The sequence below is a fragment of the Malaclemys terrapin genome, chromosome 10, assembly GCF_027887155.1.
Source record: "Malaclemys terrapin pileata isolate rMalTer1 chromosome 10, rMalTer1.hap1, whole genome shotgun sequence".
NCBI lineage: Eukaryota > Metazoa > Chordata > Testudines > Emydidae > Malaclemys > Malaclemys terrapin.
This window is the reverse complement of record NC_071514.1, coordinates 78,577,919-78,598,897: the sequence shown is the minus strand read 5'-3', so window position 1 is coordinate 78,598,897 and position 20,979 is coordinate 78,577,919. Positions and strand designations below refer to the sequence as shown.

Here is a 20,979-nt window from a genome sequence, read left to right as displayed (position 1 = left end):
CTGCAAACCGCTGAGTTATATGGACCCCAACAGAAATGTCAGAAGGTTTGTTCCTGCTTTTCCTTGCAAGGAAATAGGATCTTTGAGGGGTGGGGCAGTTTCCCCCTTCCAGATACTCCCCTCTCTATTTTCAAGCAGGTCTTGTACCCTGAAACAAGACTCTGCTCTCCCCAAAACCACCTGGCCTGTCCTCCTTGTGCCAGTCTTCACATACCTGTGCAGCCGAAGGCCACGACCCCTACGGCTATCAGGTTAATAGCATACGCTTGCCTGTGGGTGAAGAGCTCCAACCAGACATCGCAGATACTGACGAAGAGAAGGGGACCCAGAGCGAACAGGTATCCTGCAGCGAACAAGATGGACACGGGAGTCAGGGGGCAGAGCTGGAAGCCAGCCTTTGGACTGGCTCCAGACAGCGATGTGATGAGTTCGGCAGCCTGCGGAATCCCAGTGAAAACCCAATGGGCCAAGCGCCAGAGCCACTGGAACAGCCTGGAGGTAGAGTGTGTCCCTGCACTGAGGCGGAGATGGAGTTACAGAGCAGATGAACAAGGGGCCAGAGAAACCCCCCGTTTCTTTCCATCTACACCAAGATGGCTTTAGTTATTTAACTGCTTATGGGGCAGAATGGAAGCCTAGGCATCGACATGTGGGTTCCTCGTGATGTTTGAGTTTCTAGGCAGCCAGATGTTTGGGCGTCCAAATGTCTGCCTGATCGTATTTCTGGTGTCCAGCTAATGGTGTGTCTGAAAGTTTGGGTGTTTAATTTAATATATGGAGATATCTTATCTCCTAGAACTGGAAGGGACCCTGAAAGGTCATCGAGTCCAGCCCCCTGCCTTCACTAGCAGGACCAAGTACTGATTTTTGCCCCAGATCCCTAAGTGGCCCCCTCAAGGATTGAACTCACAACCCTGGGTTTAGCAGGCCAATGCTCAAACCACTGAGCTATCCCTCCCCTCCAGTTTACACTGGATGCTGGGCTAAATCTAAGTGACTGGGTGGCCTGTGGCTTGGGTGAATGGAATATGCTTACACTGCTTTGCACATGACCAGCCCGGATCTCCCAACCCCCTTCCCCCTGGAAACTGAACAGAAGATATCTGCACACACAACACGCATCTCGTCCTCACTGCTGGGAGATCAGGCGGGGAGCAGAAGTGACACTCCGGTACTCTGAAGGGGCCATGGATGGGCAATGATATCTCAGTGCTTGCAGCCTGTTCCCAGGTCAGTTGGTGGAGACGCGCTGGAGACGGGAGTAGAGTCCACCCTTCTGGCAAACGCTAGCCTGACCGCTTGCACCGATGGGATGGGACAATAGCCAAGGAAATATGGTAGCCCCAGAATGCGGGGGTAGGCTTGGGTCCTGTCTGGATCCCTGGGGTAGGGTACGGAATTGGAGAGACCTACCCACAGAGATCCTGGTGTGCAAACTCAGCAGCTCCACCAGGGCGTTGTTCAAGATGACGGCTACCAAGGCTACCAGGATGTAGGTGAGGCTCATATCAAACACAATGGAGGTCCCTGCAGAGCAACAGAAGAGGTGAGGGCAGTCAGCAACGCTCCAAGAGCAGCGTCGGACTAAGTGCGTTGAGTTCAGCGGGGAGAGCAGGGTGCTATCAAGCTACTGCTGACCACAGGTCTGTGTTGGCACCTTGGTGAACAGAATTTGGGGTCTGGTGGCTGTTCTGTATTTCCCCCAACCCACCTGTCTGGTTTATCCGAGGGCTGAACCGGGCTCAGTGTTTATAGTGCCATTGTTTGGGTAACTCAGCTGCGGGCTCAAAAGAACAATTTCAGGGTTGCCTTGTCTAGGGATATCCAGGAACAGGAAACATTTTCCAGGCTGTGGAAATAGGCAGTCAGGGCTGTCTGAACTAGAAGGCTGTGGAATGATAGAAAGTGGGGTGAGGGTCTGGGGAGATACCCCAGGGGCAACACAGGAGATGCCCGGGGGGCAGCTACACATTTTTTATAGCTCCACTTTGCACTCAGGATACAAACACCCCTGGGTGATACTGCTGTCATTAATTGGGCTACATTTGTGAGTTCAGGCTGGTAGACATCCAGCACCTGTGCATATTTGCATCCAGAAGAACAGGGAGACCAGGACAAGTCCTATTTCAAAACCAGACCCCCACCAAATACACAAACACTCACTTCGGCAGCCTCTGTCTTTTCAACATCCTAGCACCAGCTTCTAGGATCTCCTGTCACTAAATTTGACTGTGTTTGCTATTGGCATTTAACATCAGGAATCCGGACTGCTGGCTTTCAAAGGTTAAATGTGAACTGGAAATCAGCGGCTTGTCCGGCTGATTCCCCTCTGTCTGTCAGACTAGCATTCTCCTGCTAATGAAGACTCTGACGTGACAGCTTCCATGTCATGTCCTGGCTCAGTGTGAATGAAATCCAGGGAGCAGAGCCTGGGACATGCCAAACCACCATCGCCGGGAAGGACCCACCTGGATATTTGTGATGCAAATAGTCCACATCTGTGATAAAGCTGTTGTAAGGCAGGAGAAATCCAACCCCTGCTAGCAGCATGGCAAAGTAAATCCCATGGTATCGATCCTGGGGTTCGGGGTCTTCCGAGGCTACACGCCAAAATATGACAGAACAGGTGACAGTTATGCTGATGGGCCTCTTAGAACCCAACACAGAGTCCTACAGACAGGCTGGGAAATATATCGAGAGGCAACAGATTTATTGTTCACTGAGATGAGGTACAGAACATTCCCAAATGACAGGCTCTGTCTGGGTCTTGCAGCTTTAGTAAAGAATCCCCGTTATATTCATTCCAACTCTCTTCTCTCCCATGAGACACTGCAGTGCCATTATTCTACTCGATCACCCACACAGGAATAACCTGACTAGACCAGTGGTCCAGCTCGTCTGGGACCCTGTCTCTAACAATGGCCAGCATTAGCTGCTTCAGTGGAAGGGGCAAGAAACCCACATATCGGACATCTGTGTAGTACCAGCCAATGGGGGAAGTATCTTCCTAAAGACACTCATACGTATGGATCTGTGTACACATGCCTCTGTTCAGCTACCTCTAGTTCCCAGCCTTCCATACCGGGAGCAAAGAGGGAGGTTTTTCTATCACAGAATTAAATGGTCCCTGTTCTAGGAGAAGTTATTTATCTCCACAGCCAGACATATTTTCACAGAATCACTGATCCCAGCCCAGCCACACTTCTGCACGTGAACCCCCCGCCCCGGAAAGAGCAAAGCAGAGACACCTGCTTGTTATCTCAGGTGGGCTCACAAGGGAACATCTGGGGGCCCCAAAAGAGCAACAGCTGTATTAAATCTCAGCCTTTTCCAAAGGGCCACCTAATGGCCCAGGGGCGAGTGCTCCACAAGGCCACGTGGGAAAGCAACTCCCAAGCCCTAGCCCCTCATTACAGGGTCGGAGAGCTCCAAGACGGATTACACAGCAGGGTCAGCCTCTTTATAACAAACTGTAAATGGCGGGATTCATGTTTGATAGCTGTCTTGCAGGGTTCCCATAATGTGCCCAACACCAGGCTCACCTATGGCGCTCCACAAATAAACACCAGCCTGGCTAAACTGCACCCTGTGAATAGAGGCATTTCAACAGTGACTCTGGCTGTATAAGAATACCAGGCCTTTGATGTGCAATGGACGGCAGTAATCTGGTATGAAGCAGTCCCGTGCCAACCAAATGTACGTACAGGGAGTGATTGGCAGAGGTTCAAACCTAGGGCCAGAGCTGCAGCTGGTGCAAATGCAACTAGCCCCAGTGGAGGTAAGGTAAGGGTCTGTCCTACAGCTGGCACCTGCTTAAGTGACTCAGCCTGTGAGATGTTGGGAGTAAACTCTCGAATAAGATCATCTTGGCCAGGGGAGCGACTGCTTGTTAATTGCTTTCCTGTCATCTGGGAACACACCGCAGTTATGACATGTCGGAGTCTGCACTGTTCAAATACCGGGGGCTCTGCACAGGGAAGTGGTAATGTGTGTGCCTTGCAAATAGCACGGGCCCCCAGGCTCCCCACTGCCCCGGCATCAGACGGAGAGGAACGAAACCACGGCAGGAGCCACAGAGAGGCCTGGCAGTGAAGGGGGAGTGGTTAAGAGCCGAGGGAGGAGCCACGATACATTGCACGCTTCCTCATCCCAGCCCCAAGAATGGCCTTTCTTACCCAACCTGCTGGGATATCAAAGCCTGCACGCCTCCTCCGAGGGGAGGGCTCAGCAGGAGGGTGGCCAGCCAATAGCCATGCAGTTGCTGGCCCAGTCATGCTCCCCTGGCTAGTGAGCAGAGAAGCGTCCTGCGTGCTGCCTCGGACCCACGCAGTTGCGGAATTCCCTGCTTGTTTTGGTGGGTCCTGGCTGCAGCACCCCCATGCCAGTCCTGGGGATGTGGGGATTAGCTTGTTCTCCTCACAGGCTGTTTGGACGCAGGAGAAGTCCGGGCCATGGCGATGGCTCGGGGCTGCCTGGACAGCAGGCTCCACTCACAGTAGTTATGCTTAAGGACTGGGCCAAATGGCTCCTGTACAATAAGAACCAGCTCCAGACGCTGGCCAAGATTTGAACCGAACCTTCTGGAGGCCTGGGAAAAGTTCCCCGAACGTACCGTTGTTATTATGTCCACCCTGTCCTGTGGTCTCTGTGCTTCCGGGTCTCATTTGGGCCTGAAGCATTACCACAATGAGGTAATGGCTGCTCAAGGGGCGTGTCTGGCCTGGCCAGAAGACCTTGCAAGAAAGCCCACCCCTGTGAGATCTCCCAACCCAAGGAGCCAGGATAATCTGAACACCTGGCCAAAGTCTGGGGGAGGCAAAGCAGGATTTGCCCATCGCTCTGTGATACGTGGAACATTCTGCTGGTTGGTGCAGCACTGGCTACGACAACGCTCTCTCTCCCCACTCCCCTCCCTGCATCCAGGGAGCCACCTCAGCAGTCTGTCACTGCCATCGCTAGGTGCCCCGTTCAGCCCTTCCTCCACGCTCCCTCCTTGCGAGCCAGGAGAGATGCGAAGCCCAGCCACCAAGCCCTACCTGGCTCCATGAAGGTGAGGACTCCCTTGGCCTGATTCCCTTTCGCCTGCAGCTCCTCCTCCTCCAGCTGGTAGCTGTCGAAGCTGAAGCTCATCACCACGTTCCCCTCGGGGGTCACCACGGGGCTGATGTCCTTGAAGTGATCTCCTCTGACGGAGCCCATTGTGGCTGACCTAAAGCAAGAGAGGACACCATCAGCTCAGCCCCAGCGTGGTCCTCAGGGGATACCTCCCGGGGGCTTATTCCCAACGGGGCCAAGAGCTCAGCTAACGTAATACGTAGTAGGGAAAACATTAAACGCTCCATGCAAAATAGCATAGTAGCTAGTGAGGGAAAAGAGCTGTGAGATCATCTGGCCCTTCCCCCTGCTAGAGCCAGAATGACCACAGCATCTCAAGTGCTTTGCCCTGTCTAGTTTTAACTGCCCCAAGCGACGGGGCTCCCGCTGGCCTCAGTCCTGGAAGGCTTTAGTGTAATTCACCTCACTGGCAGGACGGCTCTCCTGATAATCAGCCATTTCCTTTGCTCAGTCTCATCCTGATTCTCCTCGTTACACCCCCAGGGCTTCTGCATCATTTCTCACAGCAGCTCACACTAGCTGAACGTTTGGGACTGGAGGGATGTGCATAGTTTCATTTTCAGCCCAGACTCAGAGCATTGCTCTTAGCAGCTGGCACTGGAGAGAAACAGTATTCTTAGTGGACCAAATCCCGAGGGCTTTATTGAAGCAAAAGCCCACCGAAGCTAATGGGCCCAATCCACTGCAGTCCATGGGAGCTGCAGGTGCTCGGCAACTCAGAGGCAAAGGCGGCTCTGTAAGGAGTGCAGGCTGGAGACTGCAGACTGGTCTCAGGTTATTTTGCTGCAGGGCCACAAGGAAATCCAATTGCTCCTTCGCTCCCACTTGCTCCTTCGTTCACTGCCTCCGGGGACCTAGCTCAGGGATGGCTATTTCGGCAGAGACCTTTAGGCCTGCCGTCATATAGCCTTGCATTCTTTGCACAGGTGCGTTCCTTCCACAGACACTCCTTAAAGGGCCCTGCATTACTGTATGCAATTCAGCACCTCGTGTGGTGCACCGAAGCGAGCCCCCTTTGGCTGACCCCTTCCTCCGGCAGCTCAGGGTTCTGCCCAGGCTGCAGAACAGATCTTTGCTCCCAGGTCCAGTCACTGTCTCGTCCATCTCAGTAGCTTCTACTGCACTGGCACCAAATGCAAGAGCAGAGACAGCAGCTGTGAGCTGGGCTATCTAGAGAGCTTATCTCAAGCTTTGAGGGGTGGTGGTAAGGTTTATCTCCGCTGCAAATCCCTCACTGAAAGCCTCCAAACCCGATAAGCCGGCAGGACGGGGCTGCTGCCACTCAGTGGGGTTTTCACACTGACAGCCAGGGGGTTTCCTGCCTTGGGTGTCAGGGTGACAGCAACGGCTGTCAGGGGTTTGCTTTGGTGCTGGGGCTTTAATGTCCCCATGTTCCTGCTCTACAGCAGCCTGTCATGTGCTTCAGTTTCAATAAATAAACCCAAGGAGGTTTTTTTTTAATCCTCCGTTTTGCCAGGAACCACAATATGAAAAAGCCCAAGTCAGGGGCCAGAATAGACCAACCAGGGCGGCTTTGGCTCCAGACCAGGCAGTCAGCTGGGTTAAAGAGGACTTGGGACTGGCCACGAGACGGCATCGCTGGCTGATTAACGACCAAGAGCGAAGTGCCATGGGCGAGGCAATGCTGTCTGTGGTTAGAGCAGTGGGCAGGGTTCTATTCCTGGCTTGGATGCTGACTCATTGTATGCCCTTGGGAGAGTTGTTTAACCTCTGCGCCTCAGTTTACCTTTCTGTAATATGAAGATAATACCTTCCTCACAGGCTTTAGAAAATGTTTGTAAAGGCATTTGAGAGCCTCATCTGAAGGCAAAGGGTAAACTATTGTAACAAACTGGTGGCCCTCCTACAACTTTGTGCATGACTCTATGCTGTCCGTGTGATCAAGGAGCACTTCAACACGGGGAGAGAACCCAACGCCTCCTCGTCTGAAAGCAGAGGCCCTACCCCTTGAGCTGAAGGAGACTTTCTGTTAGCAGCATAAAAGAGTTCTGCTAAGAGTTGGAGATTCCCATTCCCTCCAGTAGAGGGCGGTGTAGATACATAACCTTCCCAGCAGGGCAGGTTGGAAGGCTGGTGTGATGTTTACTGTTCGTGCCCCAGGGCTGCATGATGTGAAACATCAGCTGCTTCACACTGTCTGAGAGCTCGGTAATCAATGGGACAATAACTTGAGGCTCCTGGACACTCAGGGACATCTCCCCCTTATCCTGGCCCTGGTGGGTGCTCTGGATTTCTGCAGCAGGCCTGGGAGAGAATCTGGGCTTCTCAGTAGGGGATCCCCAAGCGAACGGCTTTGCAGGGAGACCCAGATTTGCTTGAACTGGCCCTAGCTCCACCATTCCCAGGGCTGTAATTTCCAACCCAAATCGGGGGCTCCAAACCCCAAACCTGTGAGCCCAGCAGAGAGCAGCAGGAACCGCTTTAACCGATCCTTGCTGTCATGAGGGGCCACTTACAAAGAACCCCTTTAAATTTAACTGGGGCTGTGTTGCAGGGACCTAGCTCTGCCTCTAGGTGGTGCTCTAGGCCACCTCAGGCAGGAACATGCCTCCCAGAGTTGGGAGTCTTTTGGATTTGATTTGTTTTCTGTTGTGGTGAGCACCATGTGTCTGGCTACCACAATGAACGATGGCTCTGAAGAGGGGAAAAATCTACCTGCATATCTGGAATCCCAACAGGAACACAGTGATTCCATTAGGGGTCTGATCAATTAAGTCTCCGACCCGACCCCAAGAAGCCTTGCAGGGAAGCTAGAGTTTGCAAAACTCCAAGAGGCTCTTGTGGAATCAGACAGCGCCAGCTGATACCTTGAATATTTGTTCTTAATGCAGGAACAGTTCATGTATATAGGTCCTCAGTGCACAGTTCTTTGCATGGTCAAAATCCTTTTAGATGATCCCCAGCTTCATTTCATTCCACACACCATCAGAGGGTAGATCCTTATTTAAATACTCACCAGCAACCACACATCACTGAACAAAAACACTGCCCAATGCCAACTCTGTCCACATATCTATTCAAGTGACATCATCATAGGACCTAATCACATCAGCCATATCATCAGGGGCTCGTTCACCTGCACATCTACCAATGTGATATATGCCATCATGTGCCAGCAATGCCCCTCTGCCATGTACATTGGCCAAACCGGACAGTCTCTACGCAAAAGAATTAATGGACACAAATCTGACATCAGGAATCATAATACTCAAAAACCAGTGGGAGAACACTTTAACCTGTCTGGCCATTCAATGACAGACCTGCGGGTGGCTATCTTACAACAGAAAAACTTCAAAAACAGACTCCAACGAGAGACTGCTGAGCTGGAATTGATATGCAAACTAGATACAATCAACTCAGGATTGAATAAGGACTAGGAATGGCTGAGCCATTACAAACATTGAATCTATCTCCCCTTGTAAGTATTCTCACACTTCTTATCAAACTGTCTGTACTGGGCTAGCTTGATTATCACTTCAAAAAAAAATTTTCTCTTACTTAATTGGCCTCTCAGAGTTGGTAAGACAACTCCCACCTGTTCATGCTCTCTGTATGTGTGTATATATATCTCCTCAATATACGTTCCACTCTATATGCATCCGAAGAAGTGGGCTGTAGTCCACGAAAGCTTATGCTCTAATAAATTTGTTAGTCTCTAAGGTGCCACAAGTACTCCTGTTCTTTTTGCGGATACAGACTAACACGGCTGCTACTCTGAAACCATTTCTAGTTATGTCTACCGTGTATTACCCCAACCGCCCACTGGATGTCAGTGGTGCTCCACCAAAACACAGCTTTAGGTACACTCATTGGGGGAATAAAATGCTCTAAAAACAGACTCACAGGGGTGGGGGGGAAATTCAATTTCAGTCATTTCCTGTCGCATTATGAGATGTGATGTTTGCTAGGATATAAAGGTTTACATGGAGTCTTAGCCATGATAAGCCGACGAGCCACATATTGGATAAACAAGGATAGAAACCTAATGCCGTAGTTAATTGGGTTGCAGTCCCAATGTCACACAAGCTAATGAAAAGTTTCAGAGTAACAGCCGTGTTAGTCTGTATCCGCAAAAAGAAGAACAGGAGTACTTGTGGCACCTTAGAGACTAACAAATTTATTAGAGCATAAGCTTTCGTGGACTACAGCCCACTATGCATCCGAAGAAGTGGGCTGTAGTCCACGAAAGCTTATGCTCTAATAAATTTGTTAGTCTCTAAGGTGCCACAAGTACTCCTGTTCTTCTTTAAGCTAATGAAAGTTATATTGACCCCTTAGAAACTAGACCTTCCAAACTTTGATTGCTTCCTTGAGCCATAAACATATTTACTTATTCCAGAAACGTGCCACAGCATCCTCTGAATCTGTGTGATAGGCCAGTCAGTACCATTATGCTAATAGCATAATCCACTGTCTCTGCCTCTGACATGTGAATGTTGTTCTTTCAGAGACTAGAGGTCAAAGTAGCAACAACAGGTCCTATACTCCAGCCACAATCTAAGGGGAATGTGCCCTCTCCAACGAGCCGCCTGGCAATGCAACAAGAGCAAAACAGCTGAACTACTCAAGGTAACTGCAACCCAAAATTGATTCAAACCGAGCATCTTGATCTTGGGCCTGGAATTTTTTGCCTGAACTTCCATTGAATGGAAAGAGGGTGAGGGTAAAAATCTAGCTACCTGCTCCTACATGGAACAAATGTAGGCCTCATGCATTGGGTCCATGCGCTGGATGAAGCTTGCAAGGTTGGCAATACACAGCGACCTTGGAGTGTCACATTTTGAAGAAAATGAAATTACAACAGAAAACTGACCCCTAAGGCTCAGAATTGACTCCTGGTCTGTTTCACAGGTTATTTCTTTAAGTGGGCTTCACTCCTTTTTAAAGGTGGGATAAAACAGTTCTTGATGCTATCTGCTAGGAATCTGCTTACAGAACTGAGTTTGGAATTAGCACCTTTTTGTCTACTGTCAGGTCAACGCTTTGTTATTCTCTGTGAGAGATGCCGAGACCATCCAACAAGGAACAGAGCTTTGACTGGCTCAGACAGGACTGGGAATGAATACAGATCCTTTCTGTATTATTTTTTGTTGAGAAAGTCATGCTTCATTAACCTTTTCTTAACACCCTACAGCAGAGTAATGAGAGCAGCTAAAATTATTAAAAACAAACACAGCAAAAACCAATTACCAAACACCTGATGCTAAAAGAAACAAATCAGATAAGACTAGACAGGAAATGATCTCCAGACCCACTGTAAAGCCTGTGGTAGATTTTTTTTAAATAGAAAACCTATTATAAAAGCCTCTTATCACAACTTAAACGTCTTACTGATTATACTAGACCAATAAAGCTGGGAAGCATGGATGAACCTTTGCTGTTCTGCAGTCAATGCGATTCCTTAATAACACCCGGCCCGATTCTGCACTCACAGTGGGTTTACACTGGTGTGCATCCATTGACACCGGTGCAGTTACTGCTCACTTACACCTCTATCAGTGAGAGAAGAATTGGGCCTTAGGCGAGTGACATCCACAGTCCCTTTCCCAGGCTCAGAACGGAGAGGATGGGGAGGATGACTCAATTCTCATCAGGAAGATTTTTGTGGGTTTTTTAAATATTTTCAGTAGCAAAAATCTAGTGATGGGTGTGGACAGTGGCTCTCCTCTAGCAGGTCCGGCTCCCTCTCCTAGGCAAGATTTATTCCCTTATCACTAAAAGCAGCTTGGATTGTTAAACCCCAGGACTGGGCTGCCCCACAATTGCTGATGCTCTCTGTCCCCAAAGCAACTTCTTTCCTCTCTCTAGCTCCTTCCCTCCTCTGCCATCTCCTAGCCCAGCTGTCCTGCTGCCAAGGTGGGCTCCTTACAGGGCTGTGAGCGGAGGAGAGGGTGAGAAAAGCCGGGCTGGAAAGGAGCTCAACACTGCGGCTCGCTCCGGGCTCTGCTCTCCTGCGGCTGTCTAAAGAGGGGCCCGGCGAGATGCCTGTCCCATTTCATGCCAGCAACAGCAACAAGCAACCACCTTCCATCTGCTCCCCATTCACCCCCATGCCACGAGCCGGGCTCCCGGCTCCCTCCCCTGCCTGGGATGCCCCCTCCTGGGGGCGCTGCGCAAACACCCACGTTGCACGAAGGCAGAGATTTGAAAAGCCCTGATTTAATTACAGTGCTGGGGGGGGGGTCTGAATCCCGCAGCGATCAACCAGCTGCCGGGCGCCCCCCGGGGGAAATTTTTTTTGCGGGGGGGAGTGATGCCTCCCGGCAGGTTCAGAGCCCGGGTGCATCTGGGGCAGATGGGGGGGGGGGAGGTGTGGCTGTGTCCCCCCCACTGAAATCTCAAGCGAGGATTTACCCAGCTCCGTGCAATGTGCAACCTGCGCTGCTCGGGGTCTTTGTCCCCCGCCCCCGGGCCGCAGCCCGAGCCGGGCTGGGCGGCCCAAGCCCCGGAGCCGGGCTCCAGCCGTGCCCAACAGGTTAGCCCCGTCCTCCCTCCCTTACCTCCGCCCGGGCTGGCTCCGCCGCCGCCTCAGCGCTCCTGCCCGGCCGCCTTCAGCCCGGCCGCCTGAGCCAGCCCGCTGCCTCCCCTCGCCCGGCCGCCGGCTCCATCCAGCCTCTGCCCGCTCCGCTCGGCTCCGCGCCGGCCCGCGCCTGGGGGGAGCCGCCGCGGGGAGGCGGAGAGCGTGTGCGCGGCGGCCCAGCCCCAGCCCCCCGCTCCCTCCTCCTCTTGCAGCAGCCAGCCCGCCCCCTCCGTCCCCTTCACGCGCGCCCGGCGAGCCCCCGGGGCGTCCAGCCCTGCCCAGGGCGAGCTAAGGGGTGATGCCCGGGCCCCTGGTGCCACCCCCCATGGTCTGCTTGGGCCATCCTGTCCCACATCTAGATTGGCAGCTCTGCAGGTCAGGGACCTCTTTGTTACTTCTCTGTACAGCGCCTCGCTGTGGGGCCCTGAGCCTTGATCGGGGAAGGTCCTGCACATCATCAATAATAATATTAAGAGATGGGCTAATGCGGGTGGTCACATTCTGCCTACCTAAACTTCCCCGTCGTTTCAACTGGAGCCAGGATTCTTCTTCGCTGACGGACCCACCGTGTTGCTGTGCACGGTTAGATAGCGGCTGTAGCTCACCCCAGAGGTGGCCGCATTCCAGGATGAACTGATAAATGTATACATTGAACCAAGCCCGTTGGAAGGAAAAGAGCTACATAAATGCAATCTGTTGTTACTCTCATTAATAAATAGCGCCAAACCCTGGCCTCCGTGTGGACCATTTGGGAACAACGCACAATGAATGGGATTTGTTGGTGTCTCAGGTCCACAGCCTGAGGCTGAAGGCTGAGTGATACGGAGCACCCAAGCTGTGTGGGTACCTGATTCAGGGTGTTAATGTTACTCCTATGGGAGCTTGACTTAAATGGGAGCAGGCCAGTGTGTGACACTTTGCCTGGTTTTCCCCTGCCTTGCCAAGTGCTATCCTAGCCGAGTGGAAGCATTTTCCACCCATTGCACTTTGCACAGGTGTGAATGACTGACAGTGAGGAATCGGGCCCCTCGAGTCACTGCATGTATCCAGCAGTTGAACAGGTGCATTCTCCTATAGCAGTTTAAACGCTGACTGCCAGTGCCCAGAGTTGGAGCATCTAACCTGCTCTCCCTCCCACATACCAAACAGAAACACTGACAAGACAAGACAAACAAATAGAGCAGAAAAACAGTTTCACACGCCTTCTTCTCGACTAGCTTTTGCTTGTGATCCCCACTAGAAAATGACTCCAACTGCCCACCTTCTCCCCCACTCTCCTCCTGAATAAAACTGGCAGAACACATTCTGCACCAAAGCCACTTAACTAAATAAGAAAATTTTACATTTCTTTTGCACCTTGAGGATCTCAAAAGCATATGACAAACTCAGCAAAGTGCTGTACAAATCATACAGGAAGTTCATGCTAGACATCACTGAAATGCTGCCACTTCTGGGGTGGAATGCGGCAGCTGTTTAATAACGCACAGAATCCATACTCAATAGTTCAGGGAAGTAAGAAAAATACCATCCCCCAATTGGAAACACCTGATGTAATTTTGGCAAGCAGAACCAAAGAAATTTAAATGGAAAAGACTTATTAGATCATCTATATCCATATTCCAAGGCAGTGCATGATTGTTTTCAGTGACAGTGTATGAGAGCCAGACAGGAGTCAAACTTACACTCCTATAATTCACAAATATGCATTGTGCCCCTGGTATTGGAGAGAATGTATTTACCCAACCTGGAGTGCCAGGGACAGTCACAGACTGGGCCTCCTCCCTTCTGGCTTTTTGTCAGGGGACAAGCTCTGAGGTGATTGCCAATGAGTTTTAGTGATTCTGCATGATGGATTCATGACCCAGCAGTCTGAGTAAATGGCAAGCCCTAGTCATTGTCAGGGTGCGTTGGTGCTCGCTGACAGGACCTTCCCACCATGTGGATTCGCTTCATGCAGCTCCCTTGGTCTGTTAAGACAGCAGATGGGAGTGGAATGGGGCATGAGGAGCTGGAGCCCCCAGGGAGGACACAGGGAAACTGGGGACAGGCATGCAGAAGTGGGACAGGAAACAGGGCAAGGCATGCAAAAATGGGGCAGAGCAACTGGAAAGGAGGTTCAGAGGCCGGTGGTGGGGTGAACAAAGCTCAAACTGGACCAGAGCAGGAAGGGGTTAACGGCTAGATCTGGAAAAAGAGGCAGAAACCAGCTCCACCCTGCAACATCTGCCACTAATATCAAGCCTCCTCCAGCAGGACTGCGTTAAAAGGGACTTTGAGATGCTTGATTTTATTTCTTAAGCTGCTAAAAACGGCAATACATGTCACCTTCCGGCTGACCCCAGGCACGGCAGGAAGAGGTGTCAGGCAGCAGCCCTGATGCACCAACCCCTTCTCATGGGGTAGAAGGATTGGCTATTGACTAATAAGTTCTTGCAAACTTCCCTGGGGGAAAGACAGAGCAGTCCTGAGGATTAAAACCATTGGAGCCCCCCAAGTTACGCCTACCCTACTCTCTGCACTTTGATGCGCCCGAGGCCTGGGTGTCACAAACTCCTCACCTGGCGTCTTGCTGGAGGCATTCCTGCTTTTCCATTAACGGCCCTCTTCCTTTCATTACAGATCTGCACACGTTTGGCCAGGCTGCCAGCTTTCTGGGGCACTTCATCCTCAGACAACGGCCCCCATGTCTCGGCATGAGGTAATTATACTGCAATAAAAGGGTTGATTATGGTTTAATAATGTTCGGCTAAGCTGTAGTGCAGAAGGCATGGGAACTGGGATCCTGGAGGGACCCTTTCAAACACCGGCAAAACGGTGCAGGCCCACCAACGGTGGAGCTATCAGAGAGCACTTCATGCACTCCCCAATGGGACCGTCCCACTCTCCTGCAGGGGAGAAAGTATGTCTGTAGGTGGGGAATCTTCACCCTCCACCATTCTCTCCTATGCGTGGGCAGGACACAATCTGGTCAGGGTTAAAGTAACGGACAGGTAAGTTTATTGGCTACATCCCTAATGGCCAGTTGTCTACCTGAAACGAAGCCTCCCAAAGAGACTGTCCCAGGCTGGGTCCTTGGGGCGCTGGCTCTACTTTGGCTGCTCCAAATCTTTGGTGGAGGGCATGGAGGCGGGTCCTTCCAGGGGGGATATTACACATAGACATTCATTGGTTTCAACCTACTGTAGCAAACAACACACATTAGAGCCACACCCAAGATCTGCTGGTATCGCTCAGCAGAACCTGTCTCCACCCCTCTAGCTCCTAAAGAGGGACAGAGCAGGGAGGACGAGTCTTTTTGCCTCTAGTCCCCACAGTGCCCGTTAACCCATGCTCAAGAGCCGTCTCTGACCCTCTAGCTCTGCCGAGCTCCCTCTGCCCCACACTGACTTGCATCAATTTCAGCTGGAAAGTTTGGGCACCAGAGCACATTTGGATATCAGTCCTCCAAAATGTTGCCTTGGGCAAAGGCTAAGCAAAGGGGACACTTCTCCAAACTGAGGATACAACTGTAATAGTACCAGGACCATGACAAGCCAGTACCAAACTGTTCTCCAGCTCTGGATTTTCCACCCATTCAAACCCTGGCTTTGCTCATTCATTTGCAGTTGACACCTTTGGGTCTCCTCATTCCTAGCCCTGCCATCCCAAAGGACCCAGATACGTAAACCCCAGAACTATATTAATGTGAGACTAAGTAGCCCATGTTTGAAAGAAGCAATGTTTGAGCCTGTTAGGGGAAGGAGAGGGGGAGGTGAAATTTTCTTTACTTTCTGATTAGCAAGGGGCTTGCCTGGAACCAGAACAGATATAGCAGGTAGGAGCAGAGGAGGGGAATGACAACAGCAGTCCCGATTCCCACCTCACATGCATCGGCTGCAACTTTGAAGAGCCTCATTATGAATTACAATCTTCTGGTAGTCAGGAAGTGCCACCTTCCATAAATCAGCTCACAGGTCCTGGGGGACGCAGTGCTGGCTGTGATGCCGGAGGAAATTAGAGAGACACAGTAGGCAACAAAAACAACAAAGAGTCTGGTGGCACCTTAAAGACTAACAGATTTATTTGGGCATAAGCTTTCGTGAGTATAAACCTCACTTCTTCGGATGCATAGAGTGAAAGCACTATGCATCCGAAGAAGTGAGGTTTATACTCACAAAAGCTTATGCCCAAATAAATCTGTTAGTCTTTAAGGTGCCACCAGACTCCTTGTTGTTTTTGTAGATACAGACTAACACGGCTACCCCCTGATACTTGACAGTAGGCAACAGTTCCTCAGCATCCTCTTCATTCGGAATAGAACCGAGTGAAAATCCAAAACAAATAATTTACCCAAGGAATTTGCCTCTTTTTTTCCTTTGTGGGACAATCCTGGACAGGTGGCAATTTCCTCCCATTTTATTTTCCTTCAACAAAAGTGTTGGGTGACTTTTGCAGTGTTCTGTAGATCACAAATAGGATTCATTACTCACTAGTCAAACTATCTTGGTAAATTATGATTGGTCAGAATAGTCAGGTGTGTTACCTTTTTGCTCCTTGCTTGGATGAGCGTGCAAGCACATCCCACACAAATACGCACGTGCAACTTTGGCGTTCACATGCATGAATGTTTGTGGGAAGGCACGAAGGGGGAAGGAGAAAGAACACAGCCAACGTGGATTCCATTTAAAGTTAAGAGCAAATAGTAGTGGAATCTTTTTTTGCTGTATTTGTCCAGCTGTAATTTGGTGAGAAAGAAAGAAAGAAAGAAAGAAAGAAAGAAAGAAAGAAAGAAAGATTGTTTAAAGCAGGGAATTTTAAAATCTCATTCATGGCAGCTGAACTCTTTAGTGTAATTTCCTAGTTAGACCAAGGCCTGTGTGCGTGTATATGTCTGTGTTTCCATGTGTATGTCTGTTTAGACATAACCTAGAGATCTCCTGCCATCCCCCCAAAACCTGTCTCCATCCCCCTCGAACTCCTAAAGAGGGAGGCCTCCCTCTGTTCTATAGAAGGAAGGGAGGGTCTCTTTGCCTCTAGCCCCATGAGCTCTCTCAACCCCATGGGAGTTTTCTCCACACCTCCCAAGATCTCATGTCTAGCGGGCAGGAACTAGTGTTTGCCAAGCTGAGGAGCAGGGAGCGTGGGGGACGCTTTCACCAAGCAGACAGAGAAGGAGACGCTGTCAAGACCGGGAAGCCTGACAGAATGAACTGCGTTGGTTCAGTTTCCAAGCATCTTTTCTCTGCCTGTAAGCTGGCAAAGCCCAGAGATATCCAAGAACCCCCTTCTGTGAGCACCCCCGGGAGTAGGATCCTGGTCTGTTCCAATAACACAGCTGCTCCGAGGAAGGAGCAAGCCGGCAGGTTGGGCCAGAAGGACTGTGTGCCATGTACACTCGCTCCTGCCCTTGCAAGTGAAGCTCAAAGCCCTGGGGTAGGTAGAGACAAGTGGCATTTCTTTTCTGTTGCAGAAAGGACATTGTGGACCTGACTTTCCCATCACTCTGATCTAGTAATGTTTTATACCCACGGATGTAAATGACACACGCGGGGCAGGCAATGGTGAATCAGGCCCTATGAAGGAAGGTGAAATTCTGCAAGTTGCCCAACCTATCAACTCCCCTTCATTCCTGTTAACTACATTCTAGCTCCCCCTCCTTCAGTGGAACGAGCCACTGAGCTCAGGCAAGTGGTAGGAACCACAGCAGCTGACAGTGGGAGCAGGACTGCAGCTTTTCTAGCTGTAGCCTTGTGCCTGTGACCCAGACAGCCTGGGTTTCCCCAGCCACTACCCATTCTTCCTGAGAGCTATTGGGCAGTGCTTGGTTACAGGGGTTTCTATTTATTATTGTGAGATTATTTCCCCTTGGCTGGTTTATAACTTTGCTAAACAACATCGGTTTGCTTCCCTTTCACACAACTCACAAAATAACAGCGATGTATTAAGGGACAGTCAGGGCAGATGCAAATGCAGACTCTCACCTTCGCACAGGTTGCAGAGCCAGGGATCACACCCCAAGAAATAAATCCATCCCAGCGATTAACCTAACTAGCTTCTGTTCCACTTTCAATATGAACCAAACCAGGGCCTGTGGCACCAGCCAGCCAGCCTTCTGGGCAAGAGAGCTGGTTGAAAAATTAAGAGGCCAAAATTGCAGGGAAAACTTGGAAATCGCAACGTTGTTTCTATTTCACAAGGTTAAAAGACAACGGTGGCAGAAATTTTTAAATCAAAATCGTTATCAAAAGGGTTGGCAACATTTTTCATTTACCAGAAAACCAGAGTTTGGTAAGCGCAACATTTTGATAACAATTGCAATAATGGTTTTGTTGACAAAAATGTCGTGAATGTTTTGTAAAGACTGGAACAGTTTGGGGGAAAAAATCTCAACAGTTCTTCTTGAAAAAAGCCATTTTTTAACAATAACAAGTTTCGTTTAAAAAATGCGGACTGGTTCGAAGAGGCATGCAGCTAGGGTGACCAAACAGGAAGTGTGAAAAATCGGGATGGGGTGGGGGATAAAAGGAGCCTATATAAGAAAAAGACCCAAAAATCGGGACTGTCCCTATAAAATCAGGACATCTGGTCACCCTACATGCAGCGTACGTCCTAGAAGGGAGCAAGCAGCAACTATAAGGCAGAGGACCGGGATTCTATTGCTGGCTCTGTCACTGATCTGCTGTGTCACCTTGGGCAGGTCCCTTCACCCTTCTGTGCCTCGCTTTCCCCATCTGTTAAATGGGGGCTAATGACACTTAGCTGTTTTTGTAAAGCGCTCCATGATCCTGGGATGAAAGGGGCTGTACACGTGCAAAGTCATTGTTATTCTCCTTCTCAGAAGCTTGGCTCACGTATGTCCTTAAGATAACGCAGGACTTTGATTGCCACGTGTTTTTGCACCACAGAGTTCAGTTCATGGAACAAGCCTGTCTCAGGGGTGGGCTCAGCTCCCAGGGCTTTTCCAAAGCTGGCAGACTCATTTCTGCAAATCTATTTGCACTGTTTTTAAAATATTATTGCTGATGCACAGGTCAGCATGGCAGAACCTCAATATCCGCGGGAGGTGCGCGCTGGAGGAGAAACCCATGAATATGGAAGGTGGAAAAAATGAATGTTTAATAACCGCTGACCAAAGGCAGTCCAGCAGAACATCGCCTTTCCCTGATGCGCTGAGGATTAAGTTTGGGATGTAGCTCGCTTTTCTCCATTAGCTACGTACTGTCTCACAGAAATGCCATCTGCCAGTATGAAAAATGAAGCCAATTAGGAACCAGCAGACTGCATGGGCCAACAAGCACTTCAGCAGCTCCTGAGTTTGTGAATAACAGCAACAGCCATTTATCTTACTAGTCGCATGGCATTTTTCGCCTTTCTGTGGCATGGATCCAGTCGGGCAACAGGCAGTAGCATGGAATAAACAGTAGCAGGATTAACTCTGGTATGGGATGGGAAATTTATCATGGAATGTAGCATATGCCCTCCCCTACACTAGGGGGCTGCATAACCAGCGTCTAGGTAACATGACTCAGTGCTGCAGTCGAGGAGGCTATGTTCAAAAATATGTCCCAAAGTTGATTTTCCTGTTGGTTTGCAATTGTATAGACCCTGTCCATAATATTTTTTGCCTTTGATTTTAACCAAAAGGATTTGCTTCCTTGAAAAGAGCAGGTTCTGGTAAAGCAGGTGTGGTCGACTTTTCTAGGCTTGTTGGCTACATTTGCAATCATGTCACAGTTCAGGGAAATTGCACCTGTATTCCCCCTTCCTGGTCCAGCAAGGCATCCACTCCTACAGTCAGAGAGAGGATTGCAGCAGATGGGCCCGCGCTAGCTTTGCTCGAGCTAGTGTGAATAACAGTAACAATGAAGTCAGGGCAGCACAGGCGGTACAAGCCCACCAGGACCCTGGGTACGTACTTAAGTGGCTAGCCCACGCTGACATGGCTTCACTGCTTTTGAGCCGGCTAAATCAAAGTTAGCACGTGCTGCAGTCACACCGCTGACTGCAGTGTAGATGTACCCTGAGCTCCACTGTGTCGGCTGATACGCACACTCACGATTTTATAGCGAGGCTCGCGATATGTAGTGGTTTTCTTGAAGCCCCAGATCCTGGAGCCAGGACTCTGCACGAGAATCTTGGCTTTCATTTTTTTAAAAAGTAAGTTTCTAGCCTTCATGGTTGTGGAGAAAAGTTTGAAAACATGACCCGAGTGCGCCCTAAAGCTTCTGAAACCAGAAGGCAAAGAAAAAGAAATAGATAGATAGATCTCATGATTTTCAAGGCAATCTCATGATTTTGGAGCTCGACTCGTGATTTGTTCAGTTTTGGGGTTGGCATTACGTCCTCTGTCACAGGACTACAGTATGTCCTGCCTCCCCAGGGAAGACTGACTCAATGATCTAAGAGGTGTTTTCCCTCACTAACCACAGTTGGCGTAGCAGGCAGTAAAGTTCTTGGGTCCCATTGCAGTCCCTGTGTGTTGTTCTGATGACGAGGGGTATTTAATAACAGAGCGTGCTGGTGATCTCTGAATGTGTTAGACACGATGACTCTTGGTTAGGAAAGGCCCAGAATCGGAACTGTATACTTTATATTAAAAATCACAAAACCTGTCCAGGTTTTTCCAAGTGTAATGTGCGCTTTACCCCGAGGAAGTATTTTAGATTCACCAGTAAATAAACAAATAAGCCCGTCTCTAATGGAGCATTCTCTGTAACGACATCATCATGCCATCTGGCTCCTGTGGAGACGAAACCTAATTTATCCTGAACTTATTCAGTTAAAACCTATTAGTCTCATTTACATCAATCTGTACAGGACAAAGGAACCGCCTCTCATGGAGAAGCCCAAAGAGACGGTTCAGAGGGGCAGCTGGTGGCTGCTATAACAAAGCCGACATCACTATAAAGAAAGACACGTCACTGTTTGAAACAGATGAGGAACTCCCCATGAACGCGGATGCTTCACTCCCTGGATTTCTGCAGAGAAAGGTCCTAGGACCCAGATCCTGAAAGGTACAGACTTGGCTGGGTGAGATCTCCACCAATGACGTCTCCAGGCCCGACCTGGAAGAGCTTTAGCAGAGAAAAGGGAAATAGTTCACTCTGTGCCAGCTGTAGGGTTTTGGGAAAACTATGAAAAATGTCCTCTCCACCCAGCCTGCCACATGCAATAGCCTGATGCCTTAGGACAGTGGCTTTCAACCTTTCCAGACTACTGTACCCCTGTCAGGATCTGCTTTGTCTTGCGTAACCCCAAGTTTCACCTCACTTAAAAACTACTTGCTTACAAAATCAGACATAAAAATACAGAAGTGTCACAGCTCATTATTACTGAAAAATGGC

General features: G+C 50.0%; 1 protein-coding gene across 2 annotated transcripts in view; it reads right to left on the bottom strand.

Annotated features, from left to right (window-relative positions):
• SLC29A4 (solute carrier family 29 member 4) overlaps nt 1–11,769 on the bottom strand; it is a 30,522-nt gene extending 18,753 nt beyond the window's left edge. For both annotated transcript variants that reach the window (XM_054042857.1, XM_054042856.1), the window contains exons 1-5: nt 11,637–11,769; nt 5,037–5,209; nt 2,469–2,600; nt 1,414–1,527; nt 215–343 (exon numbers count right to left, since the gene is read on the bottom strand). In XM_054042857.1, the coding sequence (XP_053898832.1) occupies nt 215–343; nt 1,414–1,527; nt 2,469–2,600; nt 5,037–5,199 (538 nt within the window). In that variant the 5' untranslated portion in view covers nt 5,200–5,209; nt 11,637–11,769. The remainder of the gene's footprint in view (nt 1–214; nt 344–1,413; nt 1,528–2,468; nt 2,601–5,036; nt 5,210–11,636) is intronic.
• Nucleotides 11,770–20,979: the final 9,210 nt, after the last annotated feature.